The sequence below is a fragment of the Nerophis lumbriciformis genome, linkage group LG21 (assembly GCF_033978685.3).
Source record: "Nerophis lumbriciformis linkage group LG21, RoL_Nlum_v2.1, whole genome shotgun sequence".
In the NCBI taxonomy this organism is placed as follows: domain Eukaryota; kingdom Metazoa; phylum Chordata; class Actinopteri; order Syngnathiformes; family Syngnathidae; genus Nerophis; species Nerophis lumbriciformis.
This window is the reverse complement of record NC_084568.2, coordinates 13,649,917-13,672,533: the sequence shown is the minus strand read 5'-3', so window position 1 is coordinate 13,672,533 and position 22,617 is coordinate 13,649,917. Positions and strand designations below refer to the sequence as shown.

Sequence of the window (22,617 nt, the reverse complement as noted above, 5' to 3'; positions counted from 1 at the left end):
TAAAGCCCTCACTTAAACTTTCCACGTGCAAGATTGAATCTATTTAAAAAAGTGTAACCGAGGGTTTATAAATGTCGCCTATACTGTATGAAACTACAAAATAACAAACACGGAGGTTCCAGTTTACACGAGGACCACTTTATTTACCTTCTTTCAAAAACATCCGCTCCACTCCAACGTGTCATCACTTCCGCTCTTAGCACCTTCAAAATAAGAGCTCAAGGCATATACTGTATAACAGCGCATAACAGGAACTTAACATCACAAAGAGGAAAGCCCATAAAAATAGGTTACAAAAGTTATTTAATAAGAAGCCAAAAAGTGCAAAAACAATGTGTTGGAGGAGTTGTGAATTAGGTACACCTGCAGTCTGCAGGTGTACCTAATGTTGTGGCCCTGCAGTCATTCACAACTCCTCCAACACGAACATTATTGTTTTTGCACTTTTTGGCTTCTTATGAAATAACTTTTTTAAATAGATTCAATCTTGCACGTGGAAAGTTTAAGTGTGGGCTTTAGTTGATATAACACTCCCGTCAGGGGGTGCAAATTCTACGGCGGTGGTGCAGGAGGCGGATTACTGCGAGCCTCAGCCAGTGCGTCTTTTGCGGCCGTTTTATGATCGCTCAGCACAAGAAATACGTTTTGGTGGTGATGGTTGCTGCGGTGATACCAGCGGTTGGCATCGCTGTGTTGGGTTGGAGTGGTTGGGGGACTGTGGCTGGTGTCTGTGCGCTTGTGGGGTTGTGGGGCTGGCTGGCGTTGGCTTGCCGGCTGGTTTGGGGGCTGGCGGGCGGACGGGATGCATTGGCTTCTTCCCCCGTTGGGGGGCTCCTTCCCCTGGCCGGGACTCGTATGGGCACGTTGCTGTGTGGATGGCCGGGATGCGGTGTTTGCATTGGGCGTGGGGGCTGTGCGGTTTTTCTGCGTTTGGTTGCCGGTATGGGCTCTGCAGGGTTGGGTTGGGGCGGGCGGGCGGGGGCTGGCTTTGTTTGGCGGGGGGAGGGCTCGCGTGGCGTCACGTTAAAGTGGTCTGGTGTGGGTCACGGGCTGTGACGGGGGGTGGCGGCCTCCTGGCCGTAGTTCCTGGTTGTCGGCCGCGTGGACTGGGGGGATGTCCGGGCCCTCTACTCCTCCTACTTATAGCGCACACAGTCACACATATATAGGACTTTGGGGATTGTCCTGCGGGGAGGCATGGCGGGGGGTTGAGGATGCCTCCAATGGGGCTCCAGTCCTCCTGTCTTGTCCCCTGCTCGTCCATCCCTCAATCTTAGCTGCATATTAGACACTTAGGATTTGGGGGGCTTGGTTTGGTTGGGACCCACCATGACCTTGATGTCCCCCAATTTTAATCGCATTATTAGTTCCCACAAGCATACATATCTCACTCACACTACAGTACACACATCAATAGGGACTGGAGGTCGGCTGTAACGGCTGACCTCCTAATTTTAACTACACAGTAGACACTCTGGGGGCCTTGTACACATGCATGGGGGGTTTGGGGTTCGGCGCACCCCTCATTGCCTCGTCGGCCGGCGGGGACTGCGGTCTGGTGGCCTGCCAGGCTTTTATTCATTTATTATTGTTATATATATTTTTTTGTTTTTAATGTATTTATTATTTTTATTTTTATTATTTACTTATTTTTATTTTATTTTATTTTTATTTTTTTTATTTTATTTTTTATTTTATTTTATTTTTAATTTTTTTAATCTTATTATTTATTTGTGTGTGGTGTCGCGCGGGTCTCACTTCCTGTTGGGTGGGGTCCGTGCCCGTGTGGCCCGACCTTGCGCTGTGGGGTCTCTGTTGGTGACTTGGTGTGGTGGCGGCGCAGCCCCCGTGTCTGGTCTGGATGCTGTGTCTCGGTTGTTTGGGCGGTGGTGTGTTTGTGCGGGTTTGGGTTGGGGTGGGGGGCCTTTTGGTTGGGGGGGTTGTTGGTGTCTCTTGTTTGCGTGTTGGCGTTCGGGCTGACTGGCGGGCTGGCGCCGGCTGGTCTCCGTGGTCCTGGTGGCGTGTGGTTGCTGGTCGCAGTTTTTTTTTGATCGCTTTGATTTGATTGGCTGGTGCTGGCTGTCTGGGGTTATTGCGGCTGCTGTTTCTGCTGCCGTTTGTTTGTGGTGTGGGCGCCCGTGGCTGCTGGGTCTGGTGCAGGGGTGTGGCTGATGTTGTGACTGGTGGCAGCGCGCGCGCGTGATGGCTGTCGGGGCTGACGAACTGTGTATATGTATGTATATGTGTGTGTATGTATGTATGTTTATATATGTGTATGTGTACATATGTGTATGTATATGTATATATGTGTATGTGTGGGTATGTATACATGTATGTGTATGTATATACGTATGTATGTATGTATATTTCTGGGGGTACGCTCTGGGCCTGCCTGTCAGACGGGGGTCGACGCCTCAGGCTACTGCATCCGAACTGCGTGTCTGGAGCTCCTGGGTCCCGCTGTCCATCCCTTCCGGGTGCCCGTCTTGGTTGGGGCGTCTTGGTTGGGGCCTGTTGGGCCTAGTCCCTGCGTCTATTGTGGTAGCTTGGTGCTGCAAGGTATTCCGAGGTGCTGCGAGTCGGCCAGTTGCTGGGGTAGTGACCTTGTTTGTCAGCATGTCTGTGATCTTCTTTTAATTCTTTTTTTTATTTATTAATTAATTAATTATTATTTTTTTTTTTTTAATATATTTTATTAATATTATTTTTTAATTTTTCCCCTCCCTCAGGGGGGGGGCTCGGCGGGGCGGTTGCTGGTTGTTCCATCTCCATCGTTGGGGTCCCTGCGGGTGGGGTGGGTGGTTCCCGTGGCCCTGTGCCTGGGTGGTCCTGCGGCGGCCGGTTTGGGTGGGGTGGCCGGGGGCTGGCCTCGCCGCGCTCTCCGGGGGTGGGGGGTGGGCTCGTGGGGGCCCGGTTGCCGGTGGGGCGGGGGCGGTCTTCCCGTCCGGTTGCGGGGAGTCTCTGGGTCCCTCGGGCGGGGCGTCTCGCCTTTCTGCCCGTGTGGGGTGTGGTCTCTCGCTGGCTTGGGGTCTGGCTGTCCCCTGCTTTTCTCGTGCCCTGTCCTCTGCCGGGTGCGTCTGTCTGCGGCCTGCTGCTGGCCCTTGTGGGCGGTACGGTGGGTCAGGCTCTGGGGTTCCTGTCGCTGGCCGGCTTGGCTGCGTGGGGGCGGTGGTCCCTGGTTCCCTGGGCACCACGCCTCCTGTTTGTGGGTTGGGCTCTCGGGGGTGATGGGGCCGTGCTCTGGCTCCCACGCACTCTGGGAGTCGAATGTATTGTACATGCAAATTCACATATGCTCACATACGTACATAGGTACCTACGCTCCCACATACATACACAAATACAGTACATATTTACCTACCTAATGTTCGTACATCCACACGCACATTCAATATACAAACATACACATACACATACTGTACATATACATTCACTGTACAAACACATATACACTTTCTGTACATATACATTCATTGTACAAACACATATACACATTCTGTACATATACAAGTACATATGCATACTTACACTCATGCACATAATCACGTTTCATCAAACATATATTAACGTTGTTGCCCTAGGGTAAACTGGGTGTAACACATGGCACACTGACAAAGCTTAACCTATTGTGACTATAACAATCTACAAGGTTAATGTAGGTTGCTTCTCTTTCTCCCCCTCCATTTTTCTGCATTCTTTCGTATCTCAAGTTATCATTACGTATATGTATTGTTGCATTTAAACAACTGTATTGTTGATAATAAAGGTAAATTATTGGTATTGTTCATTATCAATAGCGCTATTTCTATTGGTATTTGTATTGATCCATTTGTAGTGTAATAATGCTCATTGTCATTTCTGTATTATTTTTTATTTTTCGCTAACTGCTTATTTGCTATTACTTTTACCATCATATTTGTACATGTCATATTTGCTGATGTTGCTCTATTGTTGTTGTTGTTGTTGTTTGCTGTTGTTGTTTTTGTCTCTCTGTCTAATCCCCCTCTTGTCCCCACAATTTCCCCCTCTGTCTTCTTTTTTTCTCTCTTTCTATCCCCTCCTGCTCCGGCCCGGCTGCACTAAATGATAATATAAATACATTTAATAAAGTCAAATACAAATAAGGCAACAAGAGAAGTACCCTACACTTCTCTTTTGTAAAGTAAATCTGAACAGCCGACATGGGCATCTACATCAACTATATGATTTGCCTGAGAAGCTGGACAGGACACAAAAAAAAAAAAAAAAAAAAAAAAAAGAAATACGTTACACACATACAGTTGTTGACAAAATACACTGTACATTATATACCTCAGCTAACTAAACTATGGAAATGTACAATATAGTTCATATAGCAATACGGTCTCACTGCACAGCAGGCCAGCAGTTAGCCTAGTCCGCAATCCATGGTGAGGCACAAATGAGTGACGTGCCTCAACTGGCTGCTGTTCACCGCACCGTCTCTTCTCAGTATTTGAACGGCAAATGTGAAAATTCAGCGATTTTGAATAAAAATAATCTAAAACTGGTGAAATTAAATGGAAAATAACTTTATAGTATAATCACTGGATACATTTAACAATTTAATTATTATTTTTTTCATTTTTACATTTTTTTTCTTTCCATGATGGCAGGTGAGGCCACGCCTCACCTGCCTCTAGTGACTGCACGTCACTGGGTGATATATATACCTGTACATGCGTATATCCTACATAAAAAATGTATGAATACATTAGATGTCTATATATCTTAGGGACCTATAGCCTGTAGTATAACCTATAGTTCATAGCTGAGTAGTTCATCAGTAATCCCAAAAATTACCCCATTCCAGGTGTCAGGTAAGTGTGGCTGGGCCTTTTCCTGTTTGTCACATATTTTGTCCCACACATTTCACAAAGGTGGGCTAAATAAAATTGGGTTGGAAAGCTAGACTAAATTTAGACTTGTATAATACTGTATAGCCACTGTCCATCTGATTGTCTAGTTCACACACACACACACACACAATCTGGACTGTGGTCCTAACTTTTACCCTGTTGGCTTTTACAATCTTTATCTTCATCATTTATTTCAACTTTATGTTATTCAAGTATGACATTTTTAAATTTAATTAAGTTAATTGACAAGCAATTCTATTATGGTCATACTCTTGTTTGCTAGCGGCTACGATTTCAGTACTATTGAAGATCTTTGCTCCATCTCAACTCTGTGGTAATATTATTTTCACAAAATACAACCAATAGTACGTTAATGTTAAATCTTACTTGTGAAAAGTAATCCCCCGATTCCTATTTTCAACAGTCCGCTCATTTGAGCAGGAAAACTCTGAACACCAGCCCGGCATCTTTGTTTTCTACCTGTCAACTGTCAGTTTAGGCTGCTCGCCGGCTCCTCTTCACCACTTCAAGATGGCGGCCGAAATTCTCACGTCACAGAAGCTAATGATGCGTTTACTTATAAGATGTCTATGGTTGTGCTAGCCTCCTTTGGCTAGTTACCTAAACGTTTGATGCTAAAATTGCTAAAAAAAATAAAAATAAAGTTCGTTGCAAGCCTCGCTACCTATTCTTGTTAAAACACAATTACACCCACATAGTTAGGTTTTACTACTTTAGATAGCGGTCCCAACGATTCCTGCTTTGAAACCAAGCGCGTTAAAATAACTGCTATTTCTGGGTCATGTGACAGGAGGCGGTGCCTATCCCACGACCAACTTCCGTTACGTCATTGCCGCGTCCCTTTCCGGTGAGAGTCCAAACAAGCCCAGACATGCCCGTAAGTACCTTAACGTTCGCTGAAGTACGAATCCACCTTTTAAAAGTGTCTAAACTGGTATTTTATTTCATTTTGAGCAACGACGTCTGTTCTTTTGTGTTGCCGTCGAGTTGGCGTGCACAAAAGTGTGGAACTAAATCACGGAGATTGGACGCAACATGGCGTAACACGTGGACAGCCAACAAAGCGGCCCACGTTGCGTGGTGGCAGGATTTTGTGTTTCCACGTCGTTTTCTTTGTTTTTCAGCTTGCAAAGGATCTGTTGCATCCCAGCCCCGAGGAGGAGCGGAGGACACACAAGAAAAAACGTCTCGTCCAGTGTCCGAATTCATACTTTATGGATGTTAAATGTCCAGGTTGGTAAAAAAAAAAAAAGTGTATATTATGTTTAATACTTATACTATTCCTATTAAAACTGATACATTCCCCTTATAAATATTACATATGTTTAGGGTTGGGCGATATGGACGAAAAGGTATATCTCTACATATTTTTACTTAAACTCGATATTCTATAAATATCTCCCCGTGAAAATATAAATATAAAATATATTCATGTTTGTCAGTGGCACTTTTATTAACCCAGTTAGTCAAGATGGATATTGACGTCACAAAAAATAAACTGTTTAAGTAGCACATCATTACATAACAAATAAAATAGAAAAACACAATGTATACATAAAATAGAAAATATTCTTTCTACATAAAATAAATAACATAGCTGTGTATATAATAAAAAATTATCAAACTCGGATAAAAAATATATTTGCAGGCAGGCACTTTTTAATTCCCAGCTAAGGTTTTGTTCTTAAACACCAATGAAAATGAAATGTAGCATTTAGACAGGCTATACTGTAGTAAAAGTCATCATGTCTGCCACAATCATGTGTATTCCATATCGAGAGCAGTTTTTATTTGGGCTTACATGGTAAACAACTCAAATGACTGAGTCATCCAGACGCATACATTTGTCCAAATGTGGCCAAGAAGACGCATTGTGGATTTCCTGGACGTCGTCTGCATCGCTAAAAGTACAATCTAAGAATCTCTCTGCTGTATTCCACTAGTTTTTCCTGAATATATAAATTGCCCACTAAGGGACAAGCGGTAGAAAATAGATGGGTGAAAATTCTGTCATCTATTCACCGACTCTCGTCGTCATTTTGGATGTACCGTATTTTCCGCACTATAAGGCGCACCGGATTATTAGCCGCACCTTCTATGAATTACATATTTCATAATTTTGTCCACCAATAAGCCGCCCCGGACTAAAAGCCGCGCCTACGCTGCGCTAAAGTGAATGTCAAAAAAACGCTGCGCTAAAGTGAATGTCAAAAAAACAGTCAGATAGTTCAGTCAAACTTTAATAATATATTGAAAACCAGCGTTCTAACAACTCTGTCCCAAAATGTACGCAAATGTGCAATCACAAACATAGTAAAATTCAAAATGGTGTCGAGCAATAAATAGCAACATAATGTTGCTCGAACGTTAATGTCACAACACACAAAATAAACATAGCGCTCACCTTCTGAAGTTATTCTTCATTCGTAAATCCTTCGAATTCTTCGTCTTCGGTGTCCGAATTGAAAAGTTGCGCAAGCGTGGGATCCAAAAATGGCCGGTTCCGTCTCGTAGAAGTCATCGGGAGTCAGTGTCGCTGTTGTTGTGCAGCAGTTCTGTGAATCCTGCCTTCCGGAAAGCTCGGACCACAGTTGTGACCGAAACTATCTGCCCAGGCATTTACGATCCACTGGCAGATGTTGGCGTATGTCGACCGGCGCTATCTGCCCGTCTTAGTGAAGGTGTGTTCGCCTTCGGAGCTGTGTGAAAAAAGCCACCCGGCCTCTTCGCGTAAACTTCCCTTAACCACTCGCTCATCTTTTCTTCATCCATCCATCCCTTCGAGTTAGCTTTTATGATGACGCCGGCTGGAAAGGTCTCTTTTGGATGGGTGGAAGTTAGCATGGCAAGCTAGAACCACAGTGAAGGATGACTCCTCATTCCCTGTGGTGCGAATATTCACCGTACGTGCTCCCGTTCCACAGTGCAGTTCACAGGAATATCAGTTGCTGTGAAATACGGTAGTAATCCGTGTGCGGATGGAGAGATTGCGTCTTTTTATGATCCGGATCCTTGTCGCGTAGTAGGAGCCATTTTGTGGTCTTTACAGATGTAAACAGGAAATGAAACGTACGGTGATATCCGCGCGTTTTTTCTTCTTCTTCCGGGGGCGGGTGAAGCGCTTCCTGTTCTATGGGGGCGGGTGCTTTCCTTGGCGGTTGCTTGCGTAGAAGAAGAAGCGCTTCCTGTTCTACCGGGAAAAAAGATGGCGGCTGTTTACCGAAGTTGCGAGACCGAAACTTTATGAAAATGAATCGTAATAAAGCGCACCGGGTTATTAGGCGCACTGTCAGCTTTTGAGAAAAATTGTGGTTTTTAGGTGCGCCTTATAGTGCGGAAAATACGGTAGGTCTCTGTTGTGATTTTTCATCCTGGTTCCATGACCCGCCCTATCTTGCCTCTGATTGGCCTGTCCCTAATGTTTCGCCCAAATCTCAATCAACCGTGACTCATCTTAGTAAACAACCAACCAATCATGGGTGTTCTAATACGTAAACCAACCAATCATCATTGATCTTTCCCGTATATGTTGTCCTTTGCCCGTGGATTTTTGATTGATTGAAACTTTTATTAGTAGATTGCACAGTAGAGTACATATTCCGTACAATTGACCACTAAATGGTAACACCCCAGAATAAGTTTTTCAACTTGTTTAAGTCGGGGTCCACATTAATCAATTCATGGTAAGAATTTGAGTTACACTAGTCCACTTCTTTCTCTTCTCCCTCTCTCTACTTTTGTAGCATGTAGCTTAACTAACCGCTACATGGGTCTAAAAATAGCTAAGCTGTGGAAATCGCTACTTGTCTAAAAAGTAGCGAAGCTACTGGGAAATGTAGTTTAGCTCCGTAGCTTCGATTTTAAGTAAAATTGTATTTTTTACCACTGCAGCCGTGAACCGGAATGGATTATCAAAAACTGCACTAATTACGGGAAAACCAGAGTTGTTGGCGAGTATGCAGAAGTTGGCGTTTTTACTTACTAGTTTGTGACTGGCACACGCGTCGCTCGTGGCACAGTCAGACTCCATATTTGCTTATGTGTGGTTATGGGTCATTGCAGTGGGGGGGGGAATGGCACGCACGTCTTGGAAGGGGGAAGGGGGGTTAAAAGCCCATGGTGTGTTGCGGGGGAAAACAAGGAACACAACAAATAAGTGGCGTTTGGTCATTTTAAAGTGAAATAAATTATATCGATATTACGGTATTTTCTTAAGTACTATCTTGTTTAAAAAATATCAATATATCTTACAAACTCGATATATCGCCCAGCCCTACTTATGTTTTTCATGTCCCATATTTTTACATTACAAAATATAGCGGAAATTTAATACAGAGTAGGGCTGGGCGATATGGACGAAAAAGTATATCCCGATATATTTTTACTCAAACTCGATATTTGATATATATCTCGGTGAAAGTATACATACAGTATAAAGTTCAATTCATTTTTGAGCGATATTCAGTAAAATTGAAGTGAATGACAACTGTTCTGTAAACAGTCAATGGCACCTTTTTTTACCCAGTTAGTCGAGATGGGTAATAGCAGCACAGAAAATAAACTGTTTAAGTAGTACAGAATTACATAACATAAATAAAATAGAAAAATATTATTTCTATGTAAAATAAATAACATAGCTGTGGAAATAATACAAAATGTATACAAATCAAGATAAAAAAATACATTTGCAGGCAGGCACTTTGTGATTTCCCTTCCTGGTTCGATGACCCGCCCTAACCTGCCTCTTGATAGGCCTGTCCCTTACTATTCGTGACTCATCATAGTAAACAAGCAACCAATCATGGATGTTCTTATATGTGCAAGCACATCTTGGAAGGAGGAAGGGTAGGGGTCTAGTAGCCAATGGAGGGGGAGCGGGGCAGAACAAGGAACACAACAAATAAGCGGCGTTTGTAATTTTAACATTACATTAATTATATCGATATTACGATATTTTCTTAATTGTTATCTTGCTTAAAAATATATCGATACACACTCAATGTATCGCCCAGCCCTACTACTGAGGTTACTTTGCCTTTATGTGTTGCCCTCTCATTTATGTCAGTAGTGGTGAGGGTGTCAAATAAGGCATACAGAATCTTTGTGGCTGCCATTAAAAAATGAGTTTGATTCCTGACTCCTTTACAAGTGCTGCCACAAGCACACAAATATGTGTTATGTGTCATAAGCATCCAACATTAAAGTACCTTTTATGTAATGTTTTATTCTGTGTTACAGGTTGCTACAAAATTACGACCGTGTTCAGTCACGCACAGACTGTGGTGTTGTGTGTCGGTTGCTCCACGGTCCTCTGCCAGCCTACGGGGGGTAAAGCACGTCTGACAGAAGGTATGAAACTCTTCAAATGTATTATAATTATATCTTTTTTAAGACATTAAAATGGTATGACATTAGAGGGTTGGTCTTAAACTGGGTAAGAGGCTATTTAACAAACAGGAAGCAATATGTGAAGCTCAACGAACACACGTCCACAACGCTACAAATATCTTTTGGCGGACCACAGGGATCAATACTGGGACCAAATTTGTTCAATCTCCATGTAAACGACATTTAAAGTAAGTATTTGCAGGGGGTGTGGTATTAGTGGGAACAAGCGTCTTGCATCATTTAGACCACGTTGGTCTGACTACGGCCCGTTTGAAAAACCGCCATAATGTTGAAGTTACTTTTCCTGTTTAATCCACAATTTAATCACTCACGCAGCAATCGTTTTTACTTTCTCTTCTCATTCCATGCAAAGATATCGATTTTCTCATAAATCGACAGTGCGCCTTTTAACCAGGTGCGCCGTATGTATGTATTCATTCTGGTTGTGCTTTCCGACCCTGACTGTGTTCAACAAATGACGCTAGCAAGTAACACTAAAACTTTGATGTTTCATTTAGAACATTACACATGGCGCTCAAAAGTCTGTCAATGTTTTAGTGCGGCTTTGATATGCTACGAAACCGCACCGCTTGATGGAACACGGAGCATTACGGCTACTGTAGTCAGACGTACTGTGCTTCAACATACGGTATTATTATTATGGTGTGTGTAAGGACTCCAAAATGGCACACATTAGGAGACATATGGTGTTTTGTAATATTATACAAAACTTACCCATTGGTACCTGCTGATGTGTATTTGGGATTTGCATAAGTCCGCCATTGTAACCTGAGCCGTAGTCAATAAGCTCCTTTTTCTTTAACCTCTTCTTGTGGTGCATTTGTCCTTCGCTGTTGCCATTTCTAATATAAGTTAGAACTAGTGTTGTCCCCGATACCAATATTTTGGTACCGGTACCAAAATTAATTTGGTACTTTTCTAAATAAAGGGCACCCACAAAAATTGCATTATTGGCTTTATTTTAACAAAAAATCTCACAGTACATTAAACATATGTTTCTTATTGCAAGTTTGTCCTTAAATAAAATGGGATATCTTGATACTAGGGACTGCCGATATTAATCGGCCGATAAATGCTTTAAAATGTAATATCGGAAATTATCGGTATCGGTTTCAAAAAGTAAAATGTATGACTTTTTAAAACGCCGCTGTGTACACGGACGTAGGGAGAAGTACAGAGCATACCTGCCAACTACTCCGGTTTTCCCGTAATTAGTACGGTTTTCATCAACCTATTCCGGGTTACGGTTGCAGTGATAAAAAAATACGGTTTTTCATTAATTAAAAAAAATTTTTTTTTTAAGTTTTATTCACGAAATCGCGTAACAACAATGACAATCGACACTGCTTCCCGTAACTTCCTATCGAGCCATTCCGAATGCCATGCGCGAGGCTATTTATAGCACCGCTGCCAAGCACGAGTTTCCAAACGAGCGAACGATCATGGAATCAGCCGGAGAAAACCGAAAAGAAAACTGCAGTCATTCCGTGAAGAATATTCAAAAGCCTATCCGGGAATAATTATCCGTTCCAAAAAGGGTGAAAACTACGCGAATTGCACCTTGTGCAGACAAGATTTTTCGATCGGACACGGAGGAATTAGCGATGTAAAATACCACGTTGGGACAAAAAAACACAAGTCTAATGCCGTTGCTAATGATACAAGTGGAAAACTTTCACCGTTTTTCGTCGCCCAAACAGATTCTTTGGATGTGATAAATGCCGAAGTTTTATTTACGGAGGCAATAATTGAGCATGGACTAGAATAAATTTGGATTTTAGCCACAAAAAGGTAATGACACCAATGTTATCTATTAGAATTGTTTAGTACTGTTATACTGTTAAGTGTTTATACTATTTATGCTTTCAAGTCCAAGTTGAAGAAATCTTGTTAAATGTTGACAGCATAACTACCAAAATACAGAAGTATGTCCTTAATATTTTTGCAGTGCTATTTCTGTTGAAAAGTTAAAATGATTACATTAGAGATGTGATGTGCCACTTTTCAAGTGTCTGATGGCTTAAATTAATTTTCATTAATTTTTCATATTTTGAATTCTTTTGAAAGGCTTACAAAAAAACTACATTTGAATTGTAATTCCATGCTATTGACAGGACTATTAATTTTAATGAAGTTAGCTTACCATGTTTACAGTATGATAATTGTGATAGAAATGTGAATTTTAGGCACAGAATATTTTTAACAATTGAACAAGGCAGTAGATTATACAAGCTTGGACAGAAAGTTAATGACACCAATTTTTTTTTTAATGGAATTGTTTAGTACTGTTTTACCATTTGTTTACTGTAAAAAGTGTTTATACTGTTTATACTTTCAATTAACAAATTGAAGTTTTGTGAAAGGTTGACAGGATAACTGGCATTAACTGTCAAAATAATTTCCAACTATTGAAGTTAGCTTACAGAATAAACATGTCAATCAACCCATATGATTTTTGTTGTAATATTTTTGTTTTGAAAAGTCACTGTGACTGATAGAAAAGTGATGGTTTTAGCAACATTTTAACCTGTCTGAATGCTAATAATCATTTTGCGTCGGGGGGCGAAGTGAACCCCCCACCAGGACTTTGTCCTGGACCTACCGGGGCCTGCGGCCCCTGGACCCTGGCTACTAGGTTTTTCTGATTTCAAAAGTTGGCAGGTATGACAGAGCGCCAATAAACCTTAAAGGCAGTGCCTTTGCGTGCCGACCCAATCACATTATATCTACGGCTTTTCACACACACAAGTGAATGTCATGCATACTTGGGCAACAGCCATACAGGTCACACTGAGGGTGGCCGTATAAACAACTTTAACACTGTTACAAATATGCGCCACACTGTGAACCCACACCAAACAAGAATGACAAACACATTTCGGGAGAACATCCGCATCGTAACAGAACAAATACCCAGAACCCCTTGCAGCACTAACTCTTCCGGGACGCTACAATATACACCCCCCGCCACCCCCTACCCACCCGCCCACCTCAACCTCCTCATGCTCTCAGGGAGAGCATGTCCCAAATTCCAAGCTGCTGTTTTGAGGCATGTTATAAAAAAATAATGCACTTTGTGACTTCAATAATAAATATGGCAGTGCCCTGTTGGCATTTTTTTCCATAACTTGAGTTGATTTATTTTGGAAAACCTTGTTGCATTGTTTAATGCATCCAGCGGGGCATCACAACAAAATTAGGCATAATAATGTGTTAATTCCACGACTGTATATATCGGCATCGGTTGATATCGGAATGGATAATTAAGAGTTGGGCAATATCTACTTATATATTTGTAAATAATTTGGCTTTCTCGAATACAAAAGTTTATATGTTTACCAAGTGTGCACCTCTCAACAGTTACAGTTAATGCAAATTCGAAAACCTTGGAAAAGAGTGTGAAGGTTTTTAATTCTGTGGTATTTTGGGGTAGCGTGACATAGCCAATCCGTGGCGAATCCATCATCAGAGTTTTAAACCATTGCCTTTGTGTTGCCCTTTCAATGCATCAGTCGTGAACAGGGTGTCAACAAAGGCAGATATTGATTCTTGCAGCTGTGACAGAAATTCATCATCAGCGATGCGTTTCTACACCGTGTGCTGCAAGCACAAACAAGACGCGACGTTTACGAGGGTAAACGGGGGGGAACGGAGGGAATGTACTCAGGAGGCTGTTGTTAAGTTGTGAGCCATATAAAGGCGTTCAGAAACAGTTTCCGGTCAGAGTTAGTTGTGGAGCATCCTGCCTGGTTTTTGTCCTCCTATCCTGCTGCCATGACAGGTGACAAGGAGACACTACATTTGTCAGGCTGGCATTGTAATCAGGCAGATTGAATGAGGACACGCTCACAAGAGGGCAATCTGTGCTCTAAAGCCAGGTTTGTCTTAGTGGGAGAGCACTTTGGGATGCAAATTAAAGATTATTTTAAAAGTTGACGAGTCAGCGATTATCTTTTCGATTAGTCAGACGGTTATTACGTATTTTTTATGTACCCGTTTGAGTCCATGCCGAGATTTCAACTCGTATTTCAAAAGCTATCACAGTAAATTGTATTTAAAAACATGAATTACTTGGGACCTAATGGTTTTAATTTACTACAAAAAGTATATTACCGCAGATAAATATAAGTGCCCAAACTTTTTGCTTCCAAGGGCCAAAGTGAATATGAGCCACAGGCCAAACAGTGATTTTATTTGCTAAATGCAAATAAACTTCCTGCAAATAATGCAATCAATGATTATGTGAACTTTACAATACCTACTTTGGATTTGATTGAATAAATTTACCCCGCGATGGAGAAATTACCGGTATGTGGTTGCACGGCAGATACAAAACATTCACAAAAAATAAGGTCAAAACTAGGGTGGTTAAAAAAAACCAAGTTGTCTAATGTGATTAATCACTAAAAGTTATTGCATTAACAAATCATATATGCAGATTAATCACAATTTGGGCACCTCTGGTATAAGATGTCCTGTAAACACAACATTCAGTGCAAAAAAAAGTTAAAGGGTAGGATAGACTTATGTGTGAAATATACCATGTTTGCGGCATAGTTACATACAAAAAATAGTTAAATCTAGCAAAAAATGACACTAATATTACATACATAAGGACACTTGAAACTTAATTCCATACTGTCACTTTGGGTTATTAAGGTGCATGCCATTATTTACATAAAGGTGTGAACATGACCATTGCTACTTTCATCCATCATCTTTTCCCTTTTCGCGGTCGCAAGGGGGCTGGAGCCTATCCCAGCTGCACTCGGGCGGAAGGCAGTGTACACCCTGGACGGGTCGCCACCTCATCATAGGGCCAACACCGAGACAAAGTTCACATACTTCTAGACTTCAAAATTATTCTATTTTTCATACATGCAAGACATACTGAGGAATAAAACTTTTTTTTTTACATAAACTGTTTCATCCCAAGGCCAGATGTATCCATAATGTGATTGATCCTCCCGCCAGTTATTGACTACAGCCTCGCATTGCAGAAACAAACCACAATGCCAAAAACATGCTGCTTCTTGCCATGCACACACAACATAGATGTATTGTATAATTGCGATTCTGCTTTTGCCACTTATTTACTGCAACTATGCTTAAAATGGACTTAAAAAAAAAAGTATGGCTGGGTGATATTGATAATTATGACCCATGGAATATAAGGACCAAGAGAAAAATATATTATATGTTTCATTTCAAATGTAACCTTCATCTGATTATAATCCCCTCAGCTATCAAGGCAGAAAGGAAAGGAAATGGCAACACAAACTTGGAAAACACTCAATTTAAACATCACATTGAACACTTAATAGCCTCTTAAAATGAAGGTGCAAAAATTAGGAATATGTAAAAAATGCTTAATAAAATGTAACAAAAGTGTGAAACTTTAAACATAGAAACCTGAGAAGAACTATTGTCTGCAGGTTTAGCACCAGGAAATTACAACTGTGCTTTAAAGGGTGATCTGACTTTTCCCGTTTTATCCTCAATTGCTTCATTTTTCTTTTTCTCTCTACATGCAAAGAATCAGACAAGATGGCACAACCAAACGTGATGGTTGATACTGTTATCTGTTAGGCTATTAGCGTGCCACTCCCACTGTCACTTCCTGCCTTGCTCGGTTACCAGAGAGCGAGTGCCTTTGTTCATGCAACCGAACCTTGCTTTGCAACTTCCACTTTCTCCCTACGAAGAGAAAAAAAACTATTGAATGTTTCATCAAAAACATTTTTTATTATATCGATTGTCTCACAATATATTAGGGGTGTAACAGTACACAAAAATTCTGGTTCGGTACGTACCTCGGTTTAGAGGTTCGGTTCATTTTCAGTACAGTAAGAAAACAACAAAATATACATTTTTGGGTTATTTATTTACCAAATTTGCAAAATCTTCCACCAAAAATATTTTTCTTAGTGTAATATTTGATTGGAAGTAATGGGAACCTTGGATAGGTCAATAATTCATAATAACATTGATTTTGATTCAATATTATGTTTTGCGCAATGACAGTTTGAAAGAAAAAAAACAGCTTTGTTTTATTGGTCAACATTGCAACTTTTTCTAAATTACATTTAACCTTTAAGCTTTTTTATTTCACTTTTGTTATGTTTTTGTTTATTTTAATAGTATTTTTAGAATGTGCCGTGGGCCTTTAAAACATTAGCTGTGGGCCGCAAATGGCCTCCGGGGCACACTTTTGACACCCCTGCTATAGATAATAAAAAATTAAATGTGATAAATCTATGGATAAAAAGCAGAGCCTGGCGACGCATGCACGTTTATTATAACTCTCTCGCTCTCTCTGTCTCTGCCCCTCCCTCACGGATGCTGCTGCGCGCATAATTTCTTTTGTTTTTAACCCCTTCTTAACCCTGAACGTACATTGAAAATACACGCAACCCTAACTCAAAATGCCGGACATTTGAGACATATAAGAAACCCCGCCCTGACAGCTCCGCAAAAGAGGACATGTCAGGTGAAAAGAAGACGTATGGTCAGTCTATCGTAGCCCGTTAGCTGCTAGCATGCCATGTGTTGTGCCTCGGTGTGCATTGTTTACACAACTTACGTTACGCTACTTAATATGTCCGTGTGGAAACTCGTTCGGTACACCTCCGAACCGAAACCCCCGTACCGAAACGGTTCAATACAAATACACGTACCGTTACATCCCTACGATGTATATTATCGTTTCTTCGCCCAGCCCTACTAGAAAATGCATAGTACGCCCGCTCAGGCACGTGCGCACAAGGCGTGGATGTATTCATGTAGTTCTAGCCTCCCACCAGTTATTGATAAAATATTGCATTAAAGAAAAATATATAAGCAGTCAAAGCCCGATAGTACACTCATGCAACATAGATGTATCGTAGAATGAATGTGATCTCTCCTTCTGCCAGTTCATTGCAACTTCGTCATAAATAAGAATAAATATTAAACTACCACAAAACGTACATCCACAGAATGCTTGCTCATGCACAAGCACGCACACACACAAAGCACAGTATATGTGTCAATCATACAGCGCCTAACTGAATAAAGGTCTTTGTCCATGTCTTCCAGGATGTTCATTCAGGAGGAAACAACACTAGCTAGGATGGGAGTTGAGAAGAACGTGAGCTCTGTCATCAAGTGTCACTGCTGGGGATTTGGTGCAGGGAAGCATGTGATGCTCATTATCCAATCATCGTACTTACACATTTTTGTGTCACAAATCGTTTTGCGCATGAGATAAATTAAATGGAGGTGGACAGACTATCAGGGAAAGATGAGACAAACTCAGATGTCTAATAGTCATTTTAGGGAAGGGAGACACACTGTGGCTCAACTTTAAATTACAATTGCTGTGTGTATGAAAAGCGGATTATTGCATGACTCTTGAAGATTAAAGTAAGTAAACATTAAAGTCAACATTGGATTTAGGGTGGGCCATGTGACTTTTTGCCCTCTGACACAAAGACTTGGTGGTGGTGAATTTTTTCTAACTGTTTAACAGTTTGCCACTTTTAATTAAGTTTCTTGTGAAAAGTTTTTATACAGTTGCACAAAATCATTAGCTAAACATATAAGAGGAACAAAATGTACTTAATATTTTATGCTGTTTATGTTGTGTATGTGTGTGCCATGTTTATTGACCAAATAAAACCTGGATAAAGTTGAATCTAATAGTTTGTGTGCCCTTGTCTAGTCTCAGTAGAACTTCAATAGTGGGACAAAAATATTCTGTCTCTTGTACTTTCAAAGTATTTTGTGTGTTAATGTGTGATACATGTTATCTGTTCCAGTGTAGAGATGGCACCATTAGAACATCTAGGTCTAGGACTAATTAACTGTAAAACTACCCCCCAATGTCTCTTGACCAGTGAAGAGGGATGATAGAAGCTTGTGGATTAATGCTGGCACCTAGTGGTGAATTGCAAGAAATTGTGGATACTTCTAACTGTATATATAATTTACAATAACACCATCTTAGTAAAATATGATATATTAAACAAATAGGTCATAATGTGCTGTATAGCTAAGATGCTTTCCAGTTCTTCTATGGTAATTAATCACGCTTTGTGTCAGCACATACAAAAAACAGGAATATTTCCCCCATAAAATGTTTGTGTTTGAATTTGTAACTATTTCCACTGTATGCATGTCTAATCCATTTCCACTTGTGTGCTAAAAGCATTTTCTTATTTTCAAAACCAAGACAATAATACAAAAAATTTTTAAGAAGGAAACCTACATTTCAACTTTGTTATTAGCGTCAACATTAGGGCTACATGATTGTGCGGAAAAACCTCATTGCGATTTCTCTCTCCGAGATTGCGATTCGATTTGCTATTTTTACATTTTGTCCATGAAATTGCATAAAACTGCGAAAATAACGATTTAAGGAAGACATGTTACTTATAGACTTCAGGTGCCACACATGAGAACAATATGCAATCATTTACTTAAAAAAATATTTGGCTTCATGCCGAAAGACCCAGAGCTTTTGTGTACATCATGTTCTATAACTGAAGAAATATCTGATAACTATACAGTGAGGGTATTTTTCTGACTTCTCTCTATTGTCTTCACAAATTGCAGACAAACTATATTGTCAGTGTTATTTTGTGACCAAAATAAAAATTGATATAATAATGCAAGTAACCATCTAAAAGGATATACCATATTTTTTGGACTATAAGTCAGTTTTTTTCATAGTTTGGCAGGGGGTGCGACTTATACTCAGGAGCGACTTATGTGTGAAATTATTAACACATTACCGTAAAATATCAAATAATATTATTCAGCTCATTCACGTAAGAGACTAGATGTATAAGATTTCATGGGATTTAGCGATTAGGAGTGACAGATTGTTTGGTAAACGTATAGCATGTTCTATATGTTATAGTTATTTGAATGACTCTTACCATACTATGTTACGTTAACATACCAGGCACGTTCTCAGTTGGTTATTTATGCCTCATAACGTACACTTATTCAGCCTGTTGTTCACTATTCTTTATTTATTTTAAATTGCCTTTCAAATGTCTATTCTTGGTGTTGGGTTTTATCAAATAAATTTCCCCCAAAAATACGACTTATATATGTTTTTTTCCTTCTTTATTATGCATTTTCGGCCGGTGCGACTTATACTCTGAAAAATACGGTACTTGTAATACATACATATTATTTTGAGGACCTACTTAAAAAAACAGTTTGTAGTGGACTGTGCATTCAGAGCATAACCTGGAAATGGAAATGTTCCGCAATTGTTAAAAAAATAATGATTGCAATCATTTGAAAATACATTATAGCACATCAATTGTCCAATATGAGTAATTATGTTCTTGTTTTTTTTATTTTCCATCATGACAGCTGCTTCACTTGCCAGCCCTGATTATCATCCATATTTAAAAGCACGCTGATTGGCAGGGATGCAAAAAATGTTGTTTATGTTAATTACACATGTAAGTGGGTATCCGGGAACCTGAGCCTTGCTCGTGAAATGCAAATTGAACGTTACGAGTCACTAAAAATGCAAGGAAATCAGCTTTTAAAAGCTAGGCTTTTTAAAGTGTTTCGAGGTGCAAATTTTAATGTCTGTTATTGTCAGGTCAGTCATTACGGTGAGACATGATCGTATTTCAATGAATTGGTACGGAAAAATGTTATTCATTTGATAAACATAGGGCCTGATATAAGGTTTTGCGTGTACTAAAACAAGTGCAAACTCAACAGCACACGCAAAGATAATCTACTAAACGTGAGTGCAACCCATTTAGATCTTGCAGACTATATGCTTATCATCAATACTGGGAGGAGACGATGCAAATACAATTATTTAGCATATGCATTGTGATCTATCAAGACTACAACTGTTCTGCGGCCGCAGTTTTGCGTCTTTATTTAGTACGTACTGAAAGTACGTGCAAACTGGCAGGAGGCAATTGTGCATATATGGGTTGTCAAAAATACAAATATTCAACAAATTTATTCAGCAACATAATTTTATAATTTAATCACTGCTGGATGACTTACAGGGGATGCTTTTAAAAAAATTGAATTTATGTGTTTTGGTGCCTTCATATGGAAGAGATATTATTCGAGATGGGTACTGAATCCCACCGGTCCTACTGGGCACCGATTCACGTAAAATTCAACTGTACCATGTTACACCTCCAGGCAGCTACAACCCTAGCCTAACCCCCTCCCCCACCACATCCTACCTCCCCGGATTGTAAATAATCAAATGTATATACTTGGTCTTATGCTTTCTGAGCTCACTATGTTCACCGCTCGCTGTACATATCCTACCAAGTCAGACCAACATGGTTACAATGTCCATTTCTCATATGATATAATTGTTGACTGAAATATGCTGATAGCAACACAACCTAACCCCCCCACCTCCCGCCCCAACCCCCTCCACACCCCACCCCCCGGATTGTAAATGTAAATAATTCGATGTATATACTCTGCTGATGATTAACTTGTGTGATAACTGTATTATGCTGATAGTATATATTTGTACTATGAATTGATTAACGTAGAACCCGACTTAAACAAGTTGAAAAACTTATTCGGGTGTTACCATTTAGTGGTTAATTGTACGGAATATGTACTGTACTGTGCAATCTACAAGTAAAAGAATCAATCAATCAAACGATACCTAGGTTGTGCATAACTCAGCCCTTGGCGATCACTCCAGCAGCACTGAGAGCGGACTCAGCCAAACTACCTCCTAGGTTTTGTTGCAATCGTCAATGCCAACAAAGTAATTGACTCAAAAAAATGCTCCAACTTAAGTTTTTCCAAAAATGCGCTAGCTTGACGCTAATATACATTGGCTTTGCCTTTGACATGCTACTGATTAGCCTTAGCGATTGTACATGGCGATTTCAACACCTTCCAATTTGTTAATGAAAACTACAACTAAGATGGACGTTACAATCAAACAGCTGGTGCGCAACAAGTACAATCCTTACAGTAGGCATACTTTTTAGGGCGCAACAAAAACTCAGCAAAGACTGATTAGCCAACACACCTAACATATAGGACGTGCAACTGTAATTACAACTTCCATCCATCCATCCATTTTCTACCGCTTATTCCCTTTGGGGTCGCGGGGGGCGCTGGAGCCTATCTCAGCTACAATCGGGCGGAAGGCGGGGTACACCCTGGACAAGTCGCCACCTCATCGCATAATTACAACTTATACTTGCAAATGAGACTCGGAAATGTGATAAAAAAAAAAGGATTATCAAAAACAATATTTATTAAAACACACAAGTACCAAAAATTGGTACTGTTGAGTACGGGTATAGATTCCCAGGTACTGAGAATTGATACCGTATCCGTTCTAATGTGACCAGTGCCCATCCCTAATTTCAAAAACCTTTACTTATTGAAATATGCATTTTCTTATGTTTGGAACATTCCAGCTAGTGCCAACATCTTCCAAGAGCTAAAACCAGGGGTTCTGTTGTAAATACACTGCAGGACTGCATCTAAAATGCCCATAAAAAGTGGTAAATACTATATTTGTCTGCTGCATATCTGAAACCACAGCAGAACACCCCAGGTAGGAGGAGCATGATAATGAATGTGCAGTAAATGAGTGTCTCCATGGTGAAAGCCGCATACTACAGGCAAAAAGTCATTTAAGTTATCAGGGCCACACACATCAGACACAAAGAGTAGGAATGTGCTTTTTTGTGCTGTGCAGGGGACTTCCAGGTAGTGCCAGTGGAAGTGGCATCAGTAGGAGTCCTGTCAGGGGAGAAGTGGCACACAAGTCCCCGGCGGCATCATTAAAAATAAGCAGTCCTCTTCTCCCTTCAAGTAATTTCAAGTGGTCTGAAAAATAGGTCAATTAAAAACCTCTTTTCACGTTCACTGGTACGGCGTGTCCCCGAACATGCAGCCTACTATATACTGTAAGCAGGGGACTCGTTGGTTGCTATGGAGATGATGGTCACCATTGTATGTTCAGCTAGCATAGCAACCGCTCATATTACTTAGAAAGCAACTGGTTTTGTTTAATACAATTCTACCCAAACATTTAATAAGGTCAAGTGTCCAACACTTATTTTCTAAAGTAAATATGTACAGCAAATATGGGCATCTACAACATAATGATTTGCCTGAGTGGCTGGACAAGACAGATAATAAATAAATAAATATATACGTGTACATATATGTATACACATACATGTATACATATACATCATACTTGCCAACCCTGAGACCTCCAATTTCGGGAGGTGGGGTGTGGGGTATGGGTGCGGGGGGCGTGGTTAAGAGGGGAGGAGTATAT

At 40.5% G+C, this 22,617-nt stretch overlaps 1 protein-coding gene and 1 non-coding gene across 2 annotated transcripts; both read left to right on the top strand.

Moving 5' to 3' along the window:
* Nucleotides 1-5,664: 5,664 nt before the first annotated feature.
* Nucleotides 5,665-17,982, top strand: LOC133621092 (small ribosomal subunit protein eS27-like). The gene is made up of 4 exons (XM_061982937.2): nucleotides 5,665-5,775; nucleotides 6,023-6,131; nucleotides 10,137-10,247; nucleotides 17,385-17,982. Exons 1-4 carry the CDS (start codon nucleotides 5,770-5,772, stop codon nucleotides 17,411-17,413), a joined length of 255 nt encoding a protein of 84 aa, XP_061838921.1. The 5' UTR covers nucleotides 5,665-5,769; the 3' UTR covers nucleotides 17,414-17,982.
* LOC133621465 (small nucleolar RNA SNORA13) lies at nucleotides 13,790-13,921 on the top strand. Its single transcript, XR_009817666.1, has one exon. It is a non-coding gene; the product is annotated as a small nucleolar RNA SNORA13 (small nucleolar RNA).
* Nucleotides 17,983-22,617: the final 4,635 nt, after the last annotated feature.